Source organism: Mastomys coucha, unplaced genomic scaffold, assembly GCF_008632895.1.
Source record: "Mastomys coucha isolate ucsf_1 unplaced genomic scaffold, UCSF_Mcou_1 pScaffold23, whole genome shotgun sequence".
Lineage (NCBI taxonomy): Eukaryota > Metazoa > Chordata > Mammalia > Rodentia > Muridae > Mastomys > Mastomys coucha.
In genome coordinates, this window is record NW_022196906.1 from 82,138,314 (window position 1) to 82,166,312 (window position 27,999).

Below are 27,999 nucleotides of genomic sequence, written 5' to 3' on the forward strand. Positions count from 1 at the left end.
TCCATTCACATCCAAATTGTCACAGGGGGCCTTCACCTCCAATGACTTGATCACTACAGCAAGAAATTACATTGAAACCAAGAAAAATAAACATCAGGCCCATTTCTCCCTGCTTTGTAGTTGAGAGGTACAGAATTTGTGTCTGAGTGTCTTTATGTAAATATATATATATATATTTATGAACAATTAAAATAATTACCCTCCAAGACCATAAAAGGGTTCCGTAATGTACTTTAATATAATTTTAAGCAGTTTGTTATAAAATACAGATAGATAATTATAATTATCAATGCATGTATAACATTTGGTACAACAACAAAAGGTTATTAGTCTTTGGACTGACAGGGTGATTATTATTTACAGCAAACCCTAAAAGAAAGAGCATTTGTACAGCATTGCTAGATTTTACCAAAATGATTAATAAAAATGTCTCATCACATCAAGGTGTCATCTCCAATCACCAACAGCAAAAAGGGAAATGTTCCACGGGATGCTCTCTCTCAGGATGGAAAACTAGCTTCCTTGCATAAGAATGGCACAAAGGCTAGATTCGTTCTCAAAACCGTCTCTCTAAATCTCTGTCAAGTTAATAATACTATGAATAAAACCTCAGCTAGATCTACCTATTGCAAATATTTCATGCCCCTTTATACTAATCTTAGATTTTTAAAATTGTTATTCATTTGATGACCTTCTTACAGAATCCACAGGGAAATTTGTCAGAATCTATAAACAGAGGCAAATCCAGAATGCATTCTGTCTAAACAGAACATTCCCCTAAATATCTAGCAACGATCCTGTTCAGTAAACAAGGGAAGTGGGATGGAGAATCCTTCAGGTCCAAGTTAGGGGCGCATTAGTGCAAGTCTGTGGATAAACAAAAGGAAAGTCATTCTCTTCCTTTGTTCAATGTGAAATGTATGGAGCAGCTGGGCAGAAACATCCCTTTCGCTTCTCAGTCAAAGGAGGTGTTCCATCCTGCATGCCTCACAATTTCCTGTAGATCTCACAATCTGCTGTCAAAGGCCCTCTTCTAAACTCCTAAGCCATGCGTTCATTTTAGGCACTTTTAGAAATCAATGCTGTTTTCATTTCTTCACTTCCAGAGTTAAAATGCTGCTGAGGTTAAAAGTTTTATAGCTCGCTTATCATAATGAGTATCTTCCTCCTCGGTCCTCCTAGGAGGCCTTTCTAGTAATGGACTTTGGCCTTTGACTACAACCACAAGACAGATTGCTGGAGATAACCCTCTGAAATTCCTTGTAGCACTAGCACCATAAAGGCAAGACCTGTCTGTTTTGGAAAAGAGTCAGACAGGGAGATAAGACGAGGCAGTGGAAACACTTCAATTTGTAGGAGTTATGAGACATAAGTAAGGGGCATACAGGCCTTTTCCTAACTCATAGACCAGGGGTTAAGCAGCTCAAAGATGAAAAAGTATAATCTAAGAAACTAAGCCACACAAAGGCCTAGGGAGTGCTTGACACTATTACTCTAATTGAAAATAAATAAATAAACATGACTCATTGGGACAAAAGAATCTGAGAGCTACGCTTTTTTTTTTCTTTTTCTTTTTCCTTTTTTCTTTTTTTTTTTTTTTTTTTTTTTTGCAATTTCTCATGTCATACAATCCAACCCCCTCCCCTGGTGAAAATTGGAATTTTAAAATGTTTACAGAACAGTTTTAATGGCCTTCTTAGTAAACTAAATAAAATGGACAACAATTTCAAAATAACAGAGATGTATTTTATTTTATTTTTTGCAGGAAATAAGATTTTCTATTTGTTGGAAAGTGAAAAATCACAAGGCTGTCCTCCACCTTCTCTCAGAAAATAACCATCATCACAAGCTATGGGTTTTTATGGACCCAAGGTCTTCAGTAAATAAGGATAAACTGCCCGGGATGGCTGGGAAGTGTGGGCACACACCTTTAATCCCAGCACTTGGGAGGCAGGGGCAGGCTGATAACTGTACATTAGAGACCAACCTGGTATACAGAGTGAGCTCCAGGACAGGCAAAGCTGTTACACAGAGAACCCTGTCTCAAACAAACAAACAAACAAACAAAAAGAAAGAAAGAAAAAGAAACAAAAACAACAAAAAAAGAAGTAATGTAAAGCTAAGCCTTTATTGTTATAGATACCTCAGAAATTTACTAAGATTTAACTGGCTTTTGCATTTAACATTCTCACATCAAGTCCAAGGATAAAAGAGATCGCAAGGCTATCAACACTTGAATACATACAGCTCAGAGCACTCTTCTGATAAAGGAAGTTACAAATCTTTGGTTAGGTACTTATGAAACTGCTGCAATACACCCCACCATTTGGCATGTGGGCATTAGAAAAGTCTTTGGTAGCATCCTTATCAACTTTCAAGTGTACCATTTTACTTTTAGAGTCTGATTACTCTGGATAAACATAGTACATGTCACCAATACTCTGTGGAACTGAATAAACAAGGCAGAGAGAAGGCTTCAGCATACTCCATGCTATGTATATATACAGCATACACATATACCATAATTACAATCTTGCCATGAGAAAGTAAAAACACTCAGTGAGCCTTCCCTTTCTACTATATGTACATTTTCCCCATATTGCTTTAAAAAAATAAGGACGATCCGCCGTTTAAGTTGAAGGCCTCATCAGACCATATGTGCAGACACTTGAGAAGATGACAGAGTCAAGCTTCCTAGGGTCCTGGAGTCAAAGAAACTCTGCTGGCCCCCACTGCTAAGAAGGTGCACTCCTTCCACAGGGGGCAACATCTGACGATCAGTCATGGTCCCACTTGGTGAGGACCCCAAGAAACTTCCTTGGGAAGAAACAATTTTCTCAGGACTGGCAGCCAGTTTGGGGGATGTGGAGAAGTTATATCCATACAAGGCACAGGGACTGTGCAATCGGAAAGTGTTGTAGGAACCCTGGTGGGTCTGGTTAGCAGCAAAGGCATTGGTGGACGGCGATGGCATGATGTACTGCAGTTGAGGGGACATTCCTGAAATCTGCATGGACAGGCTGGTCTGTGGGCAGCTGAAGGTGTCCCCATCAGTGCCACCCATGGACATGTTCACAGACGGGTTGCTGCTCACACTCACGTAGGAAGGAGTCCTGGGTGGGGCAAAGGTTTCGCCACTCTGGTTGGTGAGCCTGCTGTAGGTCTCTGCCAGGGATGTGCTGTATCGGTTGAGGGCAAGGCCTGAACGGGCACAGGCAGAATAGTCAGCTGGAGCCAGACTACACAGCTGGCTGGTGTTCGGCCCCAGATGGAAGGCAGGAGAGGAACAAGAGGAGCCAGACAATAGGTGAGGGTGTGTAGCAGGAACACCATTCCCAGTACCTTGGAGCAGAGCTGAAGAACTTGTGTTGCCTATAAAAGAAGTTGCAATGTAAAGAATGACTCCACCCACCATATCTACCTTTAAATGTTGTAAGTGTACGGCACATAAGGTTAGTTAGCTTTCAATGAATTCTGAACTCAGATTGAGTAACTTAAGCAAACATACATTTTTTTCTTAATGTTTTTAAACCAAGGACTGGTAAAATGGCTCTAAGCAACCAAGCTTGAAAACCGGAGTTCAACCCTCAGGACCCACAAAGTGAAAGAAGAAAATGAATCCCCCAAAGTTGTCCTCTGACTTCTAAACATGTGCTGTTACACATTCAAACACACAGACACACACAAGCAAATAATAATAAGAAATAATAATAATAATAATAATAATAATAATAATAATTTAAATAAATGTTGTAGAATTTTAAAGTACTACTTTTAATCCAAATTATCTCTCCTGGTAATAAAGTTTTACAATACAGAAAACAGTAAGACACTCTAACATGAAATTTTTATGTTCTCCCTCAATTTGCTTTCTCAGAATTTTCTTATTTACAAAAACAAACATTACAGATGCCCGACTTACCAGAAATTTTATAAAGTTAAATTTCATCTAATTTTGCCTCTCGCCCCCAAAGTGTAATAAACTGTCTTTTTCTACCTATGTTATTCCCTTTCTCTCAACCATCTTCTCTTTCTTACAGTATACTTCCTTACAGAGGAATAAAAGTCCTGGGAGGAAAGCACCAAGCTGGCCCAGGATGCCCCGCCTCTCATACATCCGCAGCTTCTCACTGAGGCGTGGGGGGCATCACTGACTATACCACCCAAGTCTCTGTTGTGCTATCCCTTGTCCCTCAAAACTCTCAACCCCAGTTAGAAAACAGGTTGGTAAATCACAGGCAACACAAGACCTGAAGTCTAACAAATAAACAATGTTGTGAAACCAAGAGAGGGCTGTTCGACCCTGCAGCCAAGGGATAGCAATGATGGTCGCCTACTCCCTTCTCTGGATCTGCTGGCAGATTAATGTTTGCAAACTTGACATAACTTAAGAGGAATGGAGAATTCCAGAGTGCTGGACAGGCTGTAAAACCTTCATTATTCTAACAACAGTATTTCATTCCACTTCTTTAAATAATCTAAAAGCCCAAAGCAAGCAATGATAATAACCTAAATCCAAGTATGTGAAATTCTCACCAGGAACTGGCAGGATCCTGGTAAAATCTGCCTAGATGGGTGACTTGAGAGTCTACCTCCTGAGGAGCAGACACAAGCCCTCAGCTTGTGCCCTGGGCTTGTGAAAAATGGGCTCAAAACTGGTCTGATCCAGTGTGCCTGAATGTATCACAGACCCAATAAGAAAACCTTGTGAAGAGACAATAGTGGAGTGAAAGGAATAGGCATGGGCAATTTCTTATGCAATACACCTGGCTTTGGAGCTCAGCATCCCATGTGTCAATGTGAGATGTCAGGAGGAGGTCAGAATTATGAAGTAAGCAGCTAAAACATGCAAGATTTAACCCCTAACACCACGGGATGGTCACCGTTCCTGACCTGTCACCCTTCAGACAGAAAATAAATGGATCCTGGAGTAGGACATTGCTGGTGAAAAACTCGGCATCGGGGCATAAATAACAAAGTGTGCATTTCTTACATAACTGCCACTTCTCAGGGACTGGCTGCATGCATGACCCAGGAGCCTGAATTACCTTGCTTTGGAATTCCAGGGATATCTTCAAAGGTGAGAGTCCGTAGCGATGGCCTCCAGAATGCATACGACTCCACCAGGGCTTCCAAACCCATTCTAAATGGAAGAGTGGGGACAAGTGGAGTCTAGTTAGGAACAGCTGGGGTTTCAGGCAGTTGTAAGCATTTGAGTGAATGACAAGGTACTGGCCATGCCCTATCCCTTCTACATTTAGTGGCGTGTTAGAGGATTGCCTCAGGAAAGGAGAAATGCTTTGGACAGGGTGTAGGTAGAGAATGGAAACCTACCACGATGCCTGCCAACATTCTTAGGACCCTGAAGCTAACCCATGGACCTGAGGAGCTGAGCCCGTCCTGGCTGGCTACTGTGAATCCAAGGCCGTAGTGCTTTGGTGTTCTCTCCTTGTCTTAGGAGTTTGCCCTCTGATAAAGCAGGATAGAGTTGCAAAAGCATCCTTAGGTCAAGATCTCTTTTCTAAGGGACATTTCTGCTCATCATTCAGTACCTCAGAAGCTAGCTCAGAGGAAGACCGCCTCCAAGAAAACCAACTTCTGCTCTGGGGTACAATCTCCAGTACCAACCAAGGTAGGCCAGGAGGGGGCAGCACTGGCTGCTCGCTCAGCTTGGCACAGCGTACAGGAGGGTAGGAGGTCGTCTAGTCTCTACAGGAAACTCTAGACAGAGCTGTCTATTCTCTGCGCAGTTAGCAGAGATGCGTTATTATACAGCCTCGCCATACATAAGTAATGATTGCTACGTAAAGAGCTAAACCTGGTAGCAGACTATTTATATTACATCTGTGTATTTTAAAACAAAAACAATTGTAAACACAAACATAAATAACTTCTACTATACGTAGGGTCAGTCTTCCTCCCTCTTATATCCAGGGGCTAAGGAATACAATCTGGGATCTGGGATTGAGACTTTCCTTCAATTGTCCTTTCTCCAGGCAGCCTGAGATCTCACTTCCCATCTTCATCCACTTCAATCCTAAGCAACTTGTTAAAAAGATAACTCGGAAGGGGCCAGAGCGTATCTTGGGAGTTTATCACTTATCTAGGATACTCAAAGCACTGGGTTCATGCACAGCACTACATACAGAAAGAGAAAAAACAAACTTCTTCCGGGTCAGATACAACCTGGACATCTCCTGCAACTGTAATATTTCTTACTCTTCAACTCAGCTCATGGCCTTCCAGTACCCACAAATCACGAACTAAGAACTAAGGCTAGAGAAGACCACCAGCCAGTCATATGACTACTCCAATAAAGTAAAAGCGACTTCAAGAACAGGAACAATGTATGTGGGGGTTGCCGGGGATGGGGAACATCTCCCATTGCTGTCCTTCTGGTTAAGGTTTCACACCTCCTTTTGTGGTGAGCTCTCATGGGGACCTCACTCATTTCTTCAGTCTCAGAGGAGGACTGGGAAGGCTTCTGAGGGGCATCACCAGCCCATACCGCAGGCTATCACAGGAAGAACATCTCCATTGTTTCTCCTGGGCTATGTGGGTGGGTAGAATGGAGTCTGACTTCTGACATCACCACTGTTGTCTCAGAGAGGACTGTTTTGGGTAAAGATACTAGCCTGGATCAGAAGAGCCAGACTGTGACACCAGGGCATTCTAGCTAACTGCCTGACTTGACCTCCCTGAACTCACTTTCCTGAGACATGAAGACTGAACTGGGAAGCTTGAAGCCCTATTATATGTAGCTGTAATTAATTTCACTCTACCTGGTTTTTAATTTACTTAATTATTTTTGTAAATCAGATGTCATACCTATGGCAAAACTGTAAGCCAAATCTCTGAGATCATACCAACCAGTAATATTTTCTACATGGTAAAATAATCCTTCTTATTATTTATTTATTTATGAATTTATTATTAGTTATTTATTTGCTTATTTATTATGTAGTTTGTGGGGCCTGAGTTGTCTCAATACTGGGTTACCTGTGAGATGTACTCAATACTGGACTAACGAATGTTGGATAATGCTTTGATGGTCTCTCTCTCTCTCTCTCTCATTTAAACCAATACTAAATATTTACTACTCTCAAGAGAAAAATATTTCTTTTATATTAAAGAATATTAGTACACACCTTTATTAAAATAACCACAACAGCAATAACAAACCACTTACTTTCTTATCCTTACCCAGAACTTTGACAATGGCAGATTTTGATAGTAAAGATACCAATGTAACTAGGGAAGAGTTTTATTAAAATCAGAAGTTTGTAGAACTAAGTAGATATGCTTTGCTGCTTTATATGTTTTAGCAATGTAGACTGAATTACGTTTCAAATCCACAAATCAAATTCATAGGGAGAAGTCACTGAGCATAGCAACTGCATAGCCCTGTGCAGAGAGCTTACAGGGAACACATCTACTACAAGTGTTCTCACGGGGAGCTACGATGATGCTGCCCCAGGCTCTGCTTCACACTGCCAATTCCACAAAGGATTTCAGATATTTTGCAGGAAACAGTTATAAAATATTTACTAGTTGAATCTGGACTTTTGTTAAAAAGCCTTCATTTTCTCCAGTAATGGAGACTTTTCCCATCTAGTTAAAGGAAAGATGAAAGGCCCCTCCGGCAGGAGAGTAGCCAAGGCGATAATTTATACAAGGTGCCTTTGAACAACCTCCACATTTACCACTGCCCTCATTTATGCTATCAAATGGCCGAGTTTATTTAGTAAGATGGTTATGTTTTTCCTGAAGTATTTAAGAGAAGAAATTTTTGTACCTTCCTGAGTAAAAACTTTTATAGGGTCAAACCTAAGGCCTAACTGCGGAATGGGGCTATTCTCAGCACATAAATTCACTCTCACATGGCAAATGCCTGCAGGAGGGCTTCCAAGGGTTGAAGCTACTGACTCCTGTAAAAACAGGCTATAGAGCCAGAAGCAGCCAGGAAAGGACATGGTTTAATTAAACAGAATCGTTTTTATAAAATTGAGCCAATCACGTGTCTGTGTTTATCTTGAGTCTTGATCACCTTGTTTACTTCATGTATGAGGAAAATAAAAATAAAATTTTGTTTTAAAAAGCAGTAAAACTGAGCAGCAGAGCCAGGGATAATAAAGGGATATTGTGGACTTTTTCATGGACTTTCCTCTCTATTAATATATGAAAAAATATTATGACCTTCTATGCCCTCAAAGCTCTATACCTTCAACAAATCCACATATATTACATGGGTTCCTTTTTAGTTTTCAGGAAAATAATACATAAATTTGAAATGTTTAAAACTGACAGAATATTTCACAATGTTAAGGTCAGATTTTTTTAATACAGAGCAATATATCATGAGAAAAGATAGAAACTATTTCATTAACTAGAAAGCTCTACACCAGTGGTTCTCAACCTCCTAACACTGTAATAAATACAGTTCTTCATGTTGTGGTGACCCCCAACCATAAAGTTATTTTCATTGTTACCTCAGAACTGTAGTTTTGCTACAATTTTCATTGCTATTTCATAACTTTAATCTTGCTACTCTATAGATCATAATGTAAATATCTGATATGCAACCCCTATGAAAGGGCCATTTGACCCCAGAGGGTTCGTGAGCCACGGGTTGAGTGAGTCCCACTTCTCAACATAGACACAACGCATTTCACCTGGAACAAGGCAATCACTTGAAGCAAAATAAGAATATTGAATTTTAACAAGATTCAGAGCCTTAAGATATAATTCATTATTTCTGTCTGTTGGTTTAACACATTACAGGTTTTATTAGAATCAAAAGAAATTACACAGAGCACCATCTGACAACAGGCCTACATATTTCCAAACAGCCAAAGTAAAGGGAGCCCATGTCAAACCTAGCCTGTGCCCTCAAAACTCAGTTAACAGGGTTGGAGGATTAGTTTTCACCCATGATGCTCATTATTTTCAATGACACGATTTAAACAACCAAATCTTTTCACTGTGCTTACATATCTAGAATTCGTCCTCAAGATTTATCCTATGAACCCATACATCTGGATTCTTATAAAAAGTTCGTTCATTATTACTTTCTATCCAAAATCTATTTTAAGACTGTCCACAAGTCCCTGCCCCATAAAGGAATGTCTCTCTAGTGCCAGAGGCAGTGAGGTCTTTCCCAAACTAATCAATAGTGTGTGAACATGGTTTCTGGTGTTTACTCTCCAAGTCTCAGCGTGGACGTCCTATAGGTCCAAGAGTTTTAATACATTGTTTTCCTACTTAAGAAACAAAGAAACTGAAGCCAATACAAGACTCTAAAATGTTGTTCTGATATAACCGAAGTCACAAGAAGGGTTCAACCAAGCATGTGCCAAGGCAGACAAAGTCACCTCCCAGGTTCCCCTCAGCCTCTGCACCCGTCATTTGTGGGCTACTAAACTACGATTTTCCATTCAGTTTTCAAAAATGTCCCTGCAAAGCAAGATAACCAGGAGCATGACACAACAATCACCACTTTTCACCACAAAACATAAGCAATTTCAATGCAGGAAATAGATGAGTTAGTACCTGCAAGCCTCCCCATAGGGTGAAACACTTCAAAAGAAGCTCTCCTATTGGCCAGTCTTGTTGATCCCCCTACATTAAACTTCAAAAGAAGCTCTCCTATTGGCCAGTCTTGTTGATCACCCTACACTAACCCGAAGCCCACTCTAATATTGGGCCTTCACTGGTTTTTAGTACTTTAAACTGTGTGTGGTTTAGGTGATTCCACTGTGAAGGAGGATGGCACCAAGTCTAAAAAGACTTGAGCAACTGAGCACATTTTGAGGCCCGTCTGTCACCTATCTTGACCATTTAATCAGCTTGGAGGTAAGAGAAATCTAGAAATCTACACTATTACCTGATTGCTTTCCTTTCTAAAATTTCAAGTGAAATTGTTTCTCGATAATTGAGTATTTTCACTTCATGTAGACAAACCTAGTTAATACCAGTTTCAAAACCTATCAGAATAGTTTGGGGAATGATGTAATAAAGAAGTTCAAAGGCCACTTGTTATAAGATGTTTTTAGAAGTGTACATAGCAAAGCCTTACCCAAAAGGGCATTAAGAGAATGTTTTTCTATTCTCGCCATCTATTACAAACAGTTACTTTTTAAAATATAACACTGAACTGTACTAGAATAGAATCATTATCAATAAATTTAGAAATTTATAGCAAACAGGCTGGATGATCTTTTCCTTGATAAAAGTAATAGGGTGGAAGTAATTGTTGGAGCTATCTCCTTTACTGCAAACACTGTAAAATACAACACAGAAAAAATAAATAAGTGTGTGACTGTCAGTAGAGCCAAGACAAATTTGGAAACTGAAGAGCTGGGTTCCTTGGCAATGTAAAATGGTTTCGTATTCCAGTTGGAAATCTGAGTTAACAAGAAACTCTGGCATACTCCCCAGAGAGAATCAATAGACGGTGTGTTATCACTAAGGACATTCTAAACCAAAAGCAGAGGCAGAAAGGACAATTTCCTGGAATATGGAAGCCCATGAGCCATAAGGGCAGACTTCCCCACCGCCCCTCCAGAAATAACATGCTATCTACATGCCAAGAGCTTATATCTTCACCCCCACCACATGCATAAAGTTCACCTTAGGGCAGGCCACAAGACTCCACTCTGTCACCTCCAAGACCCAGTAACGTTTACCAATTCAAACTGTCATCACATGTGGTTCCAAGCTATGTTGGTTAAGTTAACCTTTATGCTTGTCATCGAAAAATCACATTTAAACTTCAAATATATTTACTAGAGCAACCAGAAGATCTCATTAGGAATTACCTGTTCCTCCCAGAGTCTCGGAAGCCTTTGGCAAATGGATTCCTGTCTATCTTAAGGCGAGTAATCTGCAGAATAGAAAAGAAATCACATCAAATCTTATATAAGCAATATAATCTTACATAAGAACATCATTTGAAAGCTTAGGGAACTGTAGAACTTCAGACAACTCAAAAATTAACAGACAGAGGGTTCTACTGTGTTCCTTGTGTGTTTTAGTATCCTGATAGTGAAGGTTGAAAGATTTCAGAAGTCACCTAGAAGGTCAGTGAAGGCAAAGTTCTTCACTCATTTTCCTTCTAAGAACAGGAATAAAGGTTTGGTTTGGTTTGAATATTCATGAAGAAGGAAACTGAATAGTGCCCTGCTGATTTTTTTCTATCTGACCATCCTCTCAAGCTGAAGTTGCTCCCTCCACTCCAGGATGTCCTTTAGCATTGATTATCTCATAATAGTTCTAGGGGTGGAGGATCTTTGCCTTGCTCTCCAGGTAGCCCAGAGGAAGGAGGAAGTCAGAGGGCACAGATAACCTCTGCATAAGTAACAGAGAGACAGGGGGAAAGAATGAACTGGGGTTTATTATAGCACATGCTGTTTTCTCCTCATGCACTAACTTTTCCCAAGGAGAAGGAATATTTTCTGTCCCTAATATATTTTAATAATCCTAAATGTCTCTAGGCCTTCAAAAGGTTAACTTGCATATTTCTTCCTATAAAAGCCTCTATGTACTAGAGTAACAATGGGAACAGGAAAGGGTGGGTCCTTGGGCTGGAAGGCAGGAGTGGTGAGCAAAAGTGTTGAGTCTCTGTCCTAAAGAGGCGCCCAGGGGAGGGACCTACATTTTCTATGAAAGGGCAACAACAAAAGAGACAAAAGAGCAATACTGCCGCTGAGATGTGGATGTGCGCAGGGGCTAAGAAGTAACCTAAAACAGTCTGGCTGGCTGTTGAATGAATGAATGAAACTAAAAAGAAGAGAACCTAACACAGATCACATCAGCCACCACTACAGAGCCAGTTCTTACAAAAGTGGCTGAAATGGAATGGATTAAACATTTTGCCCCCAATTAATTCTCCTTCTCTCTTGATTTTTTTTTTTTTTTGGTATCTTTGTGTTTTAAATTGAAATAGAATCACATCATTTCCTCCCTCCATGTTTTCCTTCCAGTTCCCCCCATGTCCATTCTCAAGTTGATAATCTCCTTTTCTTTCAATATTGTTACATGTGTGTGTACACACACACACACACACACGTGCACATGTTTATATGAATGTATATGTACAAATATATATAAGTATAAGCTTCTAAATCCATTTTTTATATTTTAATGTGCATATGGTTTCAGAACCGACCACTCTACATTGGACAACCAATAAGAGGGCTTGACACTCACTCTCTTGACAACATAAACCAACCTTAAAGAAACACAACCATTTGCCTATATAGAAGTGAAGCATTTCATTTCTCAAACTGTCTAAACTATTATAAAAAGCCATCATTTTAAAATTGCTGAACTTTTAGACTACAATGCACATCAGTGCCCTGCAAAATTGTTTAAATCATAGTTAAAAGAAAAAGCCCTCTAAAAAAACATCTAAAAATAAGTGGGATAAATCCTTCTGAAATATTTCTTATAACTCGCGGGCATGTAGTTTTAAAGCCAGATCTCATGTTCTAAGATACAACTACCCTTTCACACTTTACATGTCTATTGCTCTAGGTAACCAACATGCCTTCTAGTTTTCATTATGACGTGATGATTCAGTATCTCAAGACGGAAAGTAAAACTACACTGCCAGTTGCAAGAGAAGTGATCAGCTGAAGTCATCAGCTCAGTAGCTCGTCTTGGGAATTTGTGGTCTCAGAGATGTCGCTGTGAACACACATGCATATAGTAAGTGCCATGTACAGCAAATGCTTTAGGGTGATTCCTAGCCTTGGGATATAACCATAAGAGAGCTGCTTTCTCTCCACACCTAAGGAGTCTAGCAAGAGGGCCACGGAAAACAATACCTGCTGATTCTGATAGGCAGTGACAGTTGTAAAGACAGTTTCTGGGAAGGAGAATGCCTTCACCCCCTCTCCTGATGGAACAGGCTTGATGGGAGACAGATCATCCCCGCAGTCTTTACGGATGACATGCACACGGGGTTGGTATTTGTGCATAGAATGAAGAATGATCTAGATCAAGGGAGGAAAGCCACATTAAATAGGAACCATTCTACAATTTGATGGTATGAACAAATACGTAACATGGAAAGCAACTCTTTGCAGGAGCGTCACGTTTCTGAAGATAATTTCTGAAGTTACTTTAACAAAATACAGCAAAGCTGCATGGAAGGGCTGGGAAGACATCTGTAACATTTATATAAAAATGCAAATCACTTTAATAAAATCCTCTGTACAGCCACATGAAATAAACAATAAATTACTATTGCTTAAAATACAATAATATAGTCATAAAGATTTTTTTTTATAATGAATTGAATAAAAGCAGAGTCAATACCAATGAAACTAAAAAGATTGGCATGATCATTTACTTTGCACCAAATCCATCTTCTAAAATATACATGCAAGATTTTCAAACTCCAAGGGAACTGCTCTTTCCTAGGTGTCTGTGCACACCTACTGAGGACATTCGGTTGTCTCCTGTCTTTGTTCCACAAAATCTGTAATTTGTCAGAACAATATAGTGCCAAAGACCCTATTCAAATCTCAGGATGGTGCCTGGAAAACCTGCCCTGCCCAGAGTTTCCCGTCTAGGTACCAAGATCACACTCAGATTTTTCCTAAGGATTTACTCATATTCAGAAAAGCATTTCATATACAGAGATGGACATCACATAATCTGTAACAATGGAAGAACTATAAGCCACTTACATGCCCAACATTAGATTAGTCACCAAGGAACAGCTACACCTTGAGATGTGATGTCACAAAGCTGTTGCTAATGCTGTTTAGGCAAATTAATCATACAATAAAATGCTGGTTTTTAATCTTAAGATGATAAAACAGTACCTAATTGTTTAGATACATTTTATGACTTGCTAAAACAGAGTATGGTGGCTCATACAGAGATATGAACAGTGATCACCTCTGATGATAGAATCACAGATTGTGCGTGTGTGTGCGTGTGTGTGTGTGTGTGTGTCTGTGTGTGTCTGTGTGCATGCATAGTGGGCACATTTGATATCTTTATGTTTTAATACTTTCATATACAGCAGATTTTTTAAATTTGTTTCTTAGGTTCTATAGTCATAAATAACTTTAGCTGACGAGTATGTAAACTTTCTGAACTCTAAGCTTTAAAATCAAGGTCTTGGTTATTATGAATCTAGAAGGAAAATACCTAAACAAAAGTCATGGGAAGTGGTGTTTAACATGCTTCATGGTGTTCCAGATGCAGGCAGTTTAACCAGGCAACTTCAGTGCCTTTGGTCAGCTCAAACACAAACAGGCCCGTACAACAGAGAACGACGTTTCTGCTGTCAGAACAGGCCTTTACTCTCGGGATAGCCAACACTGCAGTCAGGGGTTCTGTTTTTGTTTTTTTTTCTGTGTGCCAATGGAAGAGATACCGGAAGGAAGTAGATCTGAAGACCTTGCCAACTACACTGCCTCTCTCTCAGAGGCAGTGTGAATACAAGAAACTGCAAATGGAGGCAGTGGTCCTCATCACCACCTGAGAGAGCACAGGCAGCAACTTGCTGCCTCTTCCTAGAACTAAGAAGAGGAAATAATTTGAGTGAACTATTAATATCTTTGACCAGAAAATGTTTAAATGAGAAAAGCGACAAAACACAGGAGTAAACAATGTGCTGCCTGGACCAGAGATATGTACTTTTTTTTTTCCAAAATAGTTTCTGCTTTAAGTAGGTGTGTGCCCTGCCATCATATGAAAGCTATGCCTTGCTGTCAATCAGGATAAAAGAACACAGAAACAAAATTGTATTCAGAGTCTAACCCTTAGCATAGTCTAGTAAATTTTTTTTTTGTCTTTTTTTGGTTTTTCCCAGACAAGGTTTCTCTGTGTAGTCCTGACTGTCCTGGAAATTACTCTGTAGAACAAGCTGGCCTCAATCTGCCTGGTTTTGCCTCCCGAGTTCTGGGTTAAAGGCCTGTGCCATCACCACCCAGCTGGTAAATGAATGTTGAGAAGATGAGGAATGTCTCTTGCGCATTTCCTTATTACTAGATTACATCCACTAATTTCGCGTTTAAAACATATCAAAATCTAAGCTTCAATCTTTGGCAAAGTTTATACCCTTGCAGAGTTTGTAGTATACTTGTTTGTTTGTTTTGTTTTCTGAGCCATGCTAGGGAAAGGACTCGAGGTCTGCTTTCTGACTTCCATGTAGGAGCATGCCTGTTGTATATTTTGGGTTCTGCATGACCTTTCTAAACCTCAACAGATTGTTTTTTTAAAAGTAAACTCTACAAAACCTACAGACTTCTGGGTCCTCAGAGCTCCCTAGGCCCTGGGCCAGTTTTCCCTTCCTGTCTACGTGCCTTCATTATGAATTTATACTATGTGGGCAGGCACAGTCTCTGGGTTAGGCCCAATAGAAGAAATACACATTTTTGAGCCTGTAGATGCAAGTTAATTGAGTCCCAGCTTGCAGTCCCACCGGCAAACCTGCCCTGGTCCTTTTCCTATGATTTACTATTGCAATAGCATACTCTTTTCAATGTTAGCATAAAATAGCAAATGGCCGCTTTTAATGTAATAACTTTAATGTCAAATCAACTTTTGTCTCCTTTATTTAGCTAAAGTTCTCTTTAGAAAATTGTCTTGCAATAGGTATCTTCCAGAGTTGAAAAATTTGAGGGAAAACTCTTCCTGTTCTCCAACCTAAGAATTAAAATGTTGGTGGCTGGAAAGATGGCTCAGCAGTTAAGAGCACTGGATGCTCTACCAGAGGACACCGGTTCAATTCCCAGCACCCACATGGAAGCTCACAATTGTCTGTAACTCCAGTTTCAGGAGCTCTGACCCCCTCACACGCACATACGTATAGACAAAACACCAATGCACATAAAGTAAATAAATTAATTTTCAAAAAAGAATCGAAATGTCACCAGCGCACAAATAGCAGAATCTACAAACTCTGAGAGAAAAGTAATTTCCAGAGCAGAAGAGGAAAAAAAGACAAGGAATTTCATCCAACTAAGCAAAGAGCGCATAGCCAACTTCAGAGCATTGGAACGAAATGATTTGGAATGGAGGTAATGAAGGTTTCTTTCTTTTTATAGTCTTGTTTTATGAAGACTGTTCTATCAAGGACATGTCTCCATTCAGTTTTATACAAGTTAAGCTCATTTGTTTATATAACCTTACCATGTTTGAAAAAAGTGAATTTGGCCAGGCAGTGGTGGCGCATGCCTTTAATCCCAGCACTTGGGAGGCAGAGACAGGTGGATTTCTGAGTTCGAGGCCAGCCTGGTCTACAGAATGAGTTCCAGGACAGCCAGGGCTATACAGAGAAACCCTGTCTTGAAAAACAAAAAACAAAACAAAACAAAAAGTCTATGTGCACACATTAATTGATAAAGTAATTTATTTTAGATGTCTATAGAAAACATAGTGTATCCCTGGAATTTTTGAAATTAAACTAAGCAAGCTCAGTTCTTTATAATAGTATCATTATTTGCTTCTCAATGAGCTATCAAATCTAGACCTGGCAAGACAGTTCAGTGAGGATGGTGCTTGCTACCAAGTCTGACTACCTGCGTTCTGTCTCTGGGCTCCATATGGTGGAAGGTGAGAACGAACTTTCGCAAGGTGTCCTCTGACCTCCAGGCTTGTACATGCAGTGGCCCACAACCACCCATTCCCACAAATAAATAAACATAAGAAACTGTCCCATTTATAATAATAGCAAGCCAACAATAGTTTGTTTACTTAGTACCATACATGGGACCACCAGCCATTTAAAAAAAAATGAGACCATAATTACAGCTTAAATAATCATACTTTACATGTATTTTCTATACTGTCTGTTCTGTTTAGACAGGATTTGAGCAGGGGACAAACTATAATATTAGCAAAGGCATATAGACCGATATCCACAGAGTAATCTCACTTATAGGCTTATACATGCTTTTCTACTTTAAAGACTAGATTTGAGGGGCTGGGGATGTGGCTCAGTAGTAAAGCACTTTCCCCTAGGCTTAACCTCTAACACTGATAATTAATTAATTATAAAATAGATATATATCAAAAGAAGCATACTTCTTTATCTGACAACTTGATAGTTTCACAGATGGGGCTTCTTGTTTCTTAGCTTGATAGTGGAACTTGTGGATAACTGATTTTTTTTTTTCTAGATGACAAACTCTCAAGATTGGATTAGGCCAAGCAAAGGACCTGAAAGGACCAGATAACAATGCCCCTCCCCACATCCCTACTCCCCACGTCCCCATTGCCCCACTCTTACCCCCTACCTCTACCCCCTCACTCCTACTCCCCACCTTGTTCCTACCAGTTATAACACCAGCTATGTCTCAGTTTAAGTAGTGTTGAAACTTTATCAGTCAGTCACAGACAAAGTAGGATTTTCTTTTGTTCTTATGTGGTACTCTGTTTCAGGCCCTCCTTAAAACACCTACTTTCATGTTTGCCAGCTTCCTTGTGCCTCTAATTCCAATATCACCCAGGAGAAAACAAGGCCACAGGAATGGAGCCGACTTGCAGGGGATCACAGATGCTGAGTCCTTCTCAACCACTTCAATTTGCTTCCCAATGAGAGAGCTCAGCTATCACTCCTGCACCATCTTGCTTCCCCATCTGATTTTTCAAGGAGAAACCATAAGAGAGCGTAGGCATGTGTGTCAGGACACACACACTCCTACCAGCCTATGACTATGGATGGCTACCCGACAGGACCCATTTCCAAAGCATCCAGGCACTGTAGGTATGAAGCTGCTGCAGCTCAAGATGTACCATCAAACGCTTTCTCCTCTTTACAGGGATGCTCAAGCAAATGTTTTCCTCGGAAGCCAGATTCCAGGAAAACAAGGATGCATGCATGTGGTGAGAAACTATCAGCCAAGCATAGGAACTTCCTGTCCCAGGGAAGCCCAAAGGCCACCCTTGGTTTGTACCAGAGCTAACACAAGGCCACCCAGAATCCCCAAGGGTTAAAAGGACCTATGAAGTTTTCCCAACATTCAAGGATTAGCTGTGGCTCTGAGGGACACTACCACTCTGAATCTTCCTTAATTTTCTTTTCTGAAACAAGTCTAGTATTTGAGAAGCTGCAAAGTTACTTTGGGAAAAATCACATCATCTCTTGTGGTAGCAAGTCTAGTCAATGCCTACAAGACTTGGATTCCTGGGATTTCTTTATGCTAACCTAGTAACACTCCCAGCGCCACAGGGTGCTTCAGTCACACAACTGCAAATTTATCACAGTAAATTGGAGACAGGGGTAGCTGAGAGATTAAAACATAAGAAGGGAATTTGGGAAATTAAACTCTGTCCTTGTATAGTTTTATTAGTTAGAGGTGACAATGACTTCTTTTAGAATTGGTGGAATGACAGAGAGGAAAAGGCTACAAAAGCAAAAGTCCCCAAGAGTGTCTGCTGAAATCCCACCATGCCACCACGACACAACAGCACTGCCTTCATAGACCACAAACAGAGTCACAAATCGCACAAACTACAAGTGCTTTCCCAGTCTCTAACTGGCTTTTACTTGAGCCCATCTAATAGAGTTCAGGCAGCAGAGGACTTCGGGTATCCTACCTCTTCTGAACTGGGGCATCTGTACCTCTAGGAGCAGCAGACAAGGCAGCAATCTGCAGGCTCTCAAGAAGCTCACAAAGCCAGCTTCAGTGTCCTTGATCATGCTTAACCATGTTCAAGAACACATTTTTTCAATGAATACTGTGAAAAGATGCTTCCCGCTACAGTCCAGCTGGGCACAGGCACCAATACTCTCAATACAATGCCCTTGCCCTCGCTTCTTGAGTTCACAGTTCTCTCCTGATCCCCATGGACACACTTTATATCCCTAGATTAAACAGCACATCTTGTTACAACTTTAAAAGAAAACTTCACAAGTAGCCAGAATACTTCATTAATTTTTTTTTTTTGTACTTTGCTGCATTTAGAATTTTTTCTAACAGTGAGATTCTGTATTTAGGTCCAAGTAACTCAACTTTGATTTGGAACTATTCTTTTATGTTTTAAACAAATATTGTGTGATGGTTACTTTTAATCTGTTAACTTGGCCAGGACACAATATCCAAATTTTTAGCCAAAGAGAGCCAGAGATATGTGAAAATGTGGCTTAGAGATAAATATTTAATCAGTAGACTTGGGAAAAGCAGATTAGTCTCTATAACAGTAAGTGGTCATCATCTAATCAGTTGAAGGCCCTATGAGAAAACAGAGTAAGGTCCCGGGAAGAAAATAAAATTCTGATAACAGACTAGCCTCAGATTCAAGTCATAACTTTAATTCTTCCTACATCTCCAAAAGATGGAACTGGCCAACTATCCAACAGTCACATGAACCAATATTCATGCTCATTCTCTGTCTCCTCCCCCGACTCCTCTCTCCTCTCTCTCCTACCTCAGTCCCTTTCTTCTCTCTAACTCCTCTCTCACATACAAATACATAATTATTTTCCTGTATGTATATAGTGTTATACATTATACATATAATACACATATGTATACACATACATACATATTATATTTTCTGGGGAATGTTCTTTTAGATAAAAACTACTAAAATTAGAAACCTAAAATCACAGATTACTAAACCTATATATAAAATTTGTTATGTTACATACTAACTATGTTAAAGACAGTACTCTTAACTAAAAGTATTAGAACTGTAAGATGATTATATTGATATAAATTCTTAATCAGCTTATGGTTTAGGACACAATTATCTTTTTAAAAATATATTCTTAAGCTCTAGAATTCAGAAGGATACTTACTTTAGGTTTTGAAAGTAAGTGACACCAAATAGCCTTTAGTCTAGATTTCCTACTAAAAGGCAGGAAACAGACCCGTTCTGAAGGATACACCATCAGAAGAGCTCGGACAGAGGAAACTGACATTTTTCAGCAATTTAATCAAATGAACTATAGCTATAACAATTGAGGGTTTATAAAAAATAAAGAGGAAGAAAATGAAGTTATTTACTAAAATATATGAAGAAACAAAGGGTCTACTTTCTCTGATTCAGTTTAAAATCATAAAGGTGGCCACAGATTGTCACTTCATTATCTGGACTTTATATGGCAAACCCTGCATTTGTCACAGACAGGTACCATCCCAAGGTTCTCATCAAGGTGATGAGATATCTAGAGAGCTGCAAGCCACAGCATATGCACTAAATTAATGTTCACTTCAGCTTTTCTTTAAGTGACTTGTTTATAAATGACCTGTGTGTCTTCTTTGGCTGGGAAATAATGAAGTTGGTATCTCTCTCTTGTATGTGTTATTCAAAAGGTACTTCAGTTCTTCTTAATCAAAACTCTAACAACAGTTCACCTAACAGAAATGCTAGCTTTGAACAGAAATCAGCATTATCCACAGTTTGTGAGATATTAAAATAATCATGCAGAACCCTGCCTAAAGTCAGCAAGCTGCTAACAATGACTGTCTTAGAGTGGCTGGACTTGAACCGCGTATCAAGTTTCAGCAGTTTTAAGAGTAAAGGGAATTATAACATACTTCGACACATTAGATGTCGTTGCAAAACAATTGGGAACTTGCAGATGGAACACACAAACAGAGTAAGCCCAGGTCATTACTGCAGTGATCCTCATCTGGGAAAAGAGTTGGATGCATTGAAGTCATAATAAATCATCCCTGTTACCAAACTTCCAAGCACAGTTCAAGTATAATAATTAGCACCTCATGGGACTTCACATAATTTTTTTTAAATGTCTCTGCCTCGGTTCCTTTTATTCCAATACAAAACAAGTATCTGGTTTAAACTTAATAAATGCTTTATGGAACATCTGAAGATATAGCCGTGGCTTCTGATACAAACACGACCTTGATTTGGCGTATATTGTTCTCACACTGGTCAAACAGAAAGGAATGTCACAATCTTAGCAATCGTTAGCTAGGCATGGGGCTGCTCATGCCAGAGGGGTTGTCTACTTACATGGCCTTGGTCATCCAGCTCATTGTTGGTAAGCTTCAGCTTGTCAAAGCTGATGACTTGTCTCATCCAAGTCTCCCCAGAGGCCGGTGAGTCTGGATGAATGTATACTCTGGGTGGCACAGGGGAGTCAGCATTTCCTGCCACCATCCATTTAGAGCTATGGTAAACATACCTACGAGGCAAGGACAAGACTATCAGAATGCACATCGTGCACTTCTTGGAATTACCAACTCAGAGCAAGCGTGCACCCTTTTCTAAAAGTCTAAAGCAAACTTATTTCTCTATACACGCAAAAGAAGCCTTTTGAACTTTCGAGCTTGTACTATGGGACCTTGTGTAATTCAGAGTAAACATCTTTTGGATGGCTTAGTGAAAATATACAGGCTGTCTCCTCCATAAATGCCATGTATTGTGATTCTAACGCATTACACTTGCAATAGACACAATTTACGCTGATTTTTTTTTTTTGTCTGAAGAGTTAAATGACATGAAGACACTATGTAGCTGTTACTGTGAGAGTAAATTTTCTGTTAAATCTGAGAAAATTTTCTCTGGGTAAATCTAAAATACTTCAGTGTCTTATTTTAAAGGGCTCTGCTTCCTGAGAGATAACTTCCCTTCTTAGGCTCTGTACAGCCTGGTGGGATAAACGTGGAGGGGTGAGAGAAAACTGTCCCATTGTTTTTTGCGGGGGGGATAAAAAGTTTGTCATTTTAACATGTAGGATTGTTTCCCCCAATTTGTTAACACTATAAGCAGAGAATAGGATAATTCAGGATAATTTAGATTTTTGGGGGGAATCATAAAATATAGACTTATTAATCTTTTGTGCGTCTCTTTCTTGACCTTCCAAGAAAATCACTTCAGTTAGCAAATACTAATTTCCAACTATCGATACTCAACGTGCAGAGCACACTCGTGTAGCCCTGCCAACTAAGGTTTTTTTTCCAGAGTTAAAAAAACACAATACCTTATTGTAGTTTTTTAATATTTACAAGTAAATTGACTCAGCAAGAAAAATATTCAAATACAATGTCCAGGAATAAATAAAATCTTAAAATTCAAGTGTATAAATCAGATTATTATCTGTCAGTGTGAATCTAAGAAAATAGAAAATAGGATGCTGAAATGGTGACAGGAGATTATACATTTAGATATGTTGCCCTCCTGTTCACATGTTAAGATACTGCACAAAATTTATGGTGATAACGTTCAGGTCAGAAACACCTGTGTGGCAAATGCACATCTTTTTAAAATAGCATGAAACGTTTTCTTATATCCGTATTTAGTGAAGCTCTTTATCTTAGGTATGATTACACATTTCAGGGAGCTCAATTTTAAACTCATATCCCTTGTAGATCTTAATTCCTTTCCTTGAAGCAAAATGTTTGAGCAAAGCATTTAAATTAATTTAAAAAACTTTACTTTAATTGGCATGGTATGGTTTTAATAAATAAATTCCTATGAGCTTTGGTGATTATTAATTTTTCATAATGCTTTTAACTTGGACCAAATACCATTCTTTGACAGAGAATAAGCCAAAAAATAATTTCTAATACTGATGGAAAAGTTGGGAAAATAAATGGGAACCTTAGAGATTCATGGGAAAAAAAAACCTGCACTTCAGATAAGACTTGAGTTACTACCAAAATAAATAAAAATGTTCTATCAAAACCTTGCAAAATTATGTGTATCAAATAGTTCAAAATCCAACACACTCTAAGAAAATAAACTGTACATATAAGTATTCCTTGTGAAACTAAATGTTTCCTAGGAAGCAGAGGCGGAAAGCAATTTTGTGTTTTATAGTTTGATCTTTTAAGATGTAAATTCCGTTGCTTTCTGTGACAGTATATATAATTGTGTAAAAGAAAAACTCTAAAGTATATGGGGAAAACTGGAGGAAGAAACAGAATAGTAGCTTGAAAAAGAAAAGAGCAAGTTAGAAACTCATTAAGAATTATGTTATCTTCCTCAACACAAAACTCAAACTAGAATATGGACTTGAAATCATGTGTGTTTAGTGGAAAAGCTCGAAGCCTTTTGCTTTCTGCTAGTTAGTAGGCAATGCTAGCAAAACTCCTATAGACTTATGTAATTAGAATAAGTATTACAGCTTAAATAGAAAACACAAATAAAGCTATTATATTTAACACTTTCAGTATTCCATATACTCATACACAAATTTGAACTGGATACTCTGACATCAAAAAGTTGTTTTTAGCAAAACAAGCACCCAGTTTTTTTAAAGTGGTAGAAAACAAATAATTTCATTTAGACATATACTAAATGACAAAAAAAAAAAATTAAAGATCCTTTTTCTGATCTCCCAAGCTCTCAAACTTTGTGTTTTAAACAGTTTGGCATTTTAAACTCTGCTGATAAACAAAAGGCATTGTCATTGAAAATCACTAATTCTCTTTCTTGTGTAAATAAAAGCAAAGGCAGTTTGAAATTAAAAAATACATGTATGTTTTCAGAGTCTACTTGATGCCTAACAAAAATATTCTGTTTCAAAATCCTAATATAGAAAACTTTAAAGAATTGTCCATTTCCAACCTGAAAAGTAAGCTAGGGATAACAATCCATTACAAGTTTAACGATGATTTCTTGTTGCAATGAATTATGAGATTTTATTTTTATAACCTGTAAGCCTATTTTTCAAAAGAAAGTCTAAAATATATATGACTTTTACTATGACAGGAAAATTAACAAAAGATCAAAATAGGAAAAATATAACATTTACTGTAATGTGTATCTGCAGATTTGGCATTAAACACTTCCTACCAAAATTCCAACTGAAATTGTAACCAGCATTAAAGATACACTCAATGTAACAATGCCAGACTGTCCCCTGCTCAAAGTTTCAATGACAAAAGACATCTCTTTACCTATTAAAAGCTAAGCAAACACTGAGTGTCTACATATGCTGGGGGACAAGGCACCAACTGAGCTGCAAGGACCCCATGGGTGTTTAGATCATGAATCTGGGAATACTACAGACTTTGTGAAACAAAGATCACAGTGGCTAGATGAGACAGGCACAAGCCTGCAGAGCCCCAGTGTTGCTACTGCTCTGCTTGTAGTCCTCAGTCCTACCTGTATCTTTTGTTGTCCACCGGCACAATATCCATGGCAATGTAATATTGCTGGTGAGGATCTAATCCCGAGATCTTCACTCGCATCGCTGGAAACATGCGCCTGTTTGTGAGGGAAGGGTTTTGTTTTGTTTGTGATTAAGAATAGGGACCAAATAAACCCCAAAATGTCCACTTTGAATGTAGACAAGCTTAACACTGACTTTGATAACATAACTCTGAGTTTCAGAACAGAGGATATATCAAACCTATAGCTTTAAAACTATGATTTGCTGTACTGTGTATCCATGTTCCCTGCTTACCGAAATAGCAGTACAACTTAAACATGAAAGGACTTTTACACGAAAGAAACGTTGCTTTTGAAACAAAACCAACAAGCCTATTTACCTTTCTACAAAGGATGAAATGCATCAAATGATACAAACTTCAAATTGCTGAAAGCGATAAAATATATTATAATGTGAAATTTTAAAGGGGGTTATAAAAAACCCACAAGGAGCCAATGTGCCACGCTATAACCAAACAATATGTTCTTTATTGAGACAGGACTTCCTGTCTGCAGCCTGGTAAGGTAAAGTGCAAAAGGCGCTCTAAATTTGAAAGGTATAGTAAAACTTCTTTATTAGAAGCAGAAACTAAACACAACGCATATTTATGAATTTCCTCCCCCCACCACAACCCAAAAATGTTTTCTTTTCTAACCACAATTATTGCTAATTAAAGCAAACGAAAATTCCATTTTCTCTTGACTTCCCAGATATATATGTATCAAAGGAGATGCTGAAGTCAACGTACATAATCCCTTTCAAAAGAGCACAGAAGCAAGAAATACAGCAGCGCATTACCGTGCATTAAAAATAACACCAGTTTTGCCCTTTAAAAAAAAAAAAAACTTTCTTTTAGAGATTTATGTCTAGGACCCTCCAACTAATCTCATTTTTGTTAACTTAACCTTATAACACAAATTTATTTACCGATTTTTCTACAACAGTGCTATTAAAGACCGCTGCCAGCGAAAGGAAAGTCCATAAGTATTAACTAAACATGAGAGCAGTTTAATATGCTGGCGGTTTTAGTGTTCTTTCAGTGCACCTGTAAGATAAAGAGTAAAGGTCTTTAACTACATCCTTTATAAGACAACTGTTGCTTTGTGTTGGTGAAGAACACATTTGGATCATTAATAAAAAACGCCCGAGAATGCAGAAGGTAGCATATGGATTCAATAAAATATGTTTTTGTAATTTCTAATAAGTTTGGATACTTTTATGCTACCCAGGTTTTTACCATGTGTACTCCCTGAAAGAGTTGTGTGTGCTTTTTAAAGAACCTTTAAAGGGATCATATTATTCTTAGATTTCATTACACTAAATGAGCTGAAAACTTGAAAGTGCAAGTTTCTTGCAGCGACCTAAAATTAATATGATGTGGCCAACAAATCCATTTATTTGACTAATGAACCATACGCAAATTACACAGTCTAAAAAAAAATTAACTTCTTTCCAAACGTTTTTGTATTCTATAAATTTAAGGCAGTGGGCTGATTTCGTGTGTGTGTATGTGTGTGGGGGGGTGTCTACAGTTTTAAAAATCAGAGTAATGATTCTTATAGCAATACATGATTAAACATGGCCATAGTGACTTTTCATGGTAGCCTAATAACAGAATAACACAATACACCATGGGCTCACGGTGCTGGGACTAATCTGGAAGTTTTGAATTTTAAAAAAAGAAATCCGAGTATGCTAAGAAATTACTATTAAAATAAAAAATAACTAAAGCAGGAGAGGTCTCTGTTACCTAGTTCAGGACTGATAAGTAGAGCCTAAATAAACGCAGACTAAGATGCACATGACGTATCTGTAATTCCTTCGCACTCCCTCACCCAAAACATGGATCGATCGCTAAGGCTTTAGCACCCATCTTGACAAAGATCTCTCAGACTTAAACAAAACTGGGCCCAGGATGCGCCCTTTATCGACAGCGCTTCGGGAAAGACAGCAATAAAGATTTAGACAGGGGCTACTGTCTGGGGCCCTGTTGGGTGGCTCGCAGCTGAGGCCAGGGTCGGGTGAGGCCAGAGTCCCAGGACACCCGGAGACTCAAGCTTACCTGCCGGCTTTGGTGATGATCATCTCGGTGCCGATCTCGTGAAAGCGCTTCCAGAGCTCCGCTCCTTGCAGATCCACTCTCGGGGCCTGCGGTGCGGGCAGCGGGGTCCCTGGCCGTGCCAGGCCAGGTACGGGAGACCCTTTCGGGGAACCTCCGGGGGACGCCAGCGGGGAGGCGCCCTGCAGGAAGCCGTCCTCACAGCTGCCTGGACAGCAGAGGGTAGAGACGGGGAAGCAGTGAGGGCGCAAGCCGGCTTTGGGGAATCATCTCAGGTCCAGGCCCTAGGACAGCTGCCCGCAGTCCTGCCGCGCGGGGCGTTCGGAACCGCCTTGAGGCCTCCAGGGTCCCACCGAGTCCCCATGTCCCAGAGCCAGGTCCCCGGACTCCCCACGCGTCCCGCCTGTGGGCGACACGACACACGCTACGTGGTCTGAGACTCGGGGTCCCGAGCGCACTGTCCCGGGGCGCAGATCCCGCCGCCACCGCCACCGCCACCGCCGCCGCCCGGATCGACTCCGGTCACCCCTTCCTCCTTCCGCCCCAGGCTGCCGCCGGGCCTCTGGGCCTCGCGCAAGGCACCTTCTGGAAACTTCCCCAAACCCCGCTCCGGCCAATCGGCCAACCCTCCCGGCTGCTGGCTCTCCGGGCCTCGCGGCTCAGCGGGTAGAAGAGGACGAAAAGTCCGCCCTGGGGCGCCCTGGGCTCCGGCGGAGCAGCGCTCCGCCTTGAGAAGGGCAAAGAGTGTGGGCGAGCTCGCCGCCGCCTCCCCGGCGGGCGCACCCGGCTTCGGGGCGTCCGATCCGGTCCCCACGCTTTAGCCCGCGCCTTCCCGCACGCGCCCCCCGGGGGCTCCTAAAACTTAGAGAAGCGTAAAGCAGCCGTACCCCTGGGCTCGAACCCTCCCGGCGCAGAGGCGAGAATGACCGCTGCAGCCCCCGGGGACAGGGCTGAGAGCCGCGGATGGACGACGGCTCAGCGCCTGACCCCGGGGCTCGGCGGCGGAGGCCGGGGAGGAGCGGGCGCTGCTAGCGCAGCCTCCCCGAAGCTCAGGTTCGCGGGAGCCGGGCGGGGACGCTCCGGGAAGCCTCCGGGGCGGGAAGGGATCGACTCACCCGCCGCTCCGCGGGAGCCACAGCTCCGCTCCGCGTCCGCGCAGCTCCGCGGCGGGGCAGCCGGCGGCGGGGCAGCCGCGTCTTCGTCGGCCTCGGAGCAGCCGTGCTCGCCCGCGCCTCCGCCACGGCTGCAGCCTGCGTCGTCGTCCACCGCCGCCGCCGCCGCCGCCGCCGCCTCTTCCGTGGCCAGCTTTCTCCGCTTCTTTTGAAGCTGTTGCTGCTTCTCGGCACCGATCAGTGCCTCCACCGAGAAGGCGTGCGCCTTGAGGCTTAGCATGCTGCACGGTGAGCCCCGCCGCTTCTCCGCCATCCCCGCCGCCCCGAGCCCGCTCGCCCCTCTCTCATATACCCGCGGCTGGGGCGCACGCACGCGCTCGCCCTCCTGGCCCCCACCAAACGCTCCGCAGCTCCCGATGCCTCCCGAGATCTGTCCCCTTCCTAGCTGCGGGCAAAACCCAAAATTTGCTGTTTCCTCTTTCTCTCTGGCGTTGGGATCCGAGGAAGCAGGAACGCGGTCGCCAAGTTTCCTTCCCTGTCTCTCCCTCGAGTTCACAATGATGCACTTCTTGACTCCCAAGCCCTCCACCTCCTCCGGCTGCTCCAAGATCTGCCTCGACTGATGCGCCCGAGAGGACTAACACGGGGAAGGAAAAAAAACACTCTGCGGACACAAATTAGGGATTGTAATTGAAATTTGTTGCCTTGATCTGTCAGCACTTCCAGGCAGGAGAGCG

General features: G+C 40.8%; 1 protein-coding gene across 1 annotated transcript; it reads right to left on the reverse strand.

Moving 5' to 3' along the window:
* Positions 1-207: 207 nt before the first annotated feature.
* Tbx18 (T-box transcription factor 18) lies at positions 208-27,996 on the reverse strand. The gene is made up of 8 exons (XM_031344056.1): positions 27,266-27,996; positions 26,154-26,358; positions 24,046-24,147; positions 20,947-21,118; positions 12,828-12,995; positions 10,818-10,882; positions 5,049-5,143; positions 208-3,372 (listed from the first exon to the last, which is right to left on the reverse strand). Exons 1-8 carry the CDS (start codon positions 27,573-27,575, stop codon positions 2,648-2,650), a joined length of 1,842 nt encoding a protein of 613 aa, XP_031199916.1. The 5' UTR covers positions 27,576-27,996; the 3' UTR covers positions 208-2,647.
* Positions 27,997-27,999: the final 3 nt, after the last annotated feature.

What these genes read in the sequence shown, in the direction of transcription:
- Tbx18 (XM_031344056.1), bottom strand. Translation starts at nt 27,575, where the DNA reads ATGGCGGAGAAGCGGCGGGGCTCACCGTGCAGCATGCTAAGCCTCAAG. An exon ending in AGCTGGATGACCAAGGCCAT is followed by an intron (nt 12,996 to 20,946) that starts GTAAGTAGACAA and finishes CCCTTGATCTAG; the next exon opens with ATCATTCTTCATTCTATGCA. An exon ending in CCCTGGAATTCCAAAGCAAG is followed by an intron (nt 3,373 to 5,048) that starts GTAATTCAGGCT and finishes CTTCTTTTATAG; the next exon opens with GCAACACAAGTTCTTCAGCT.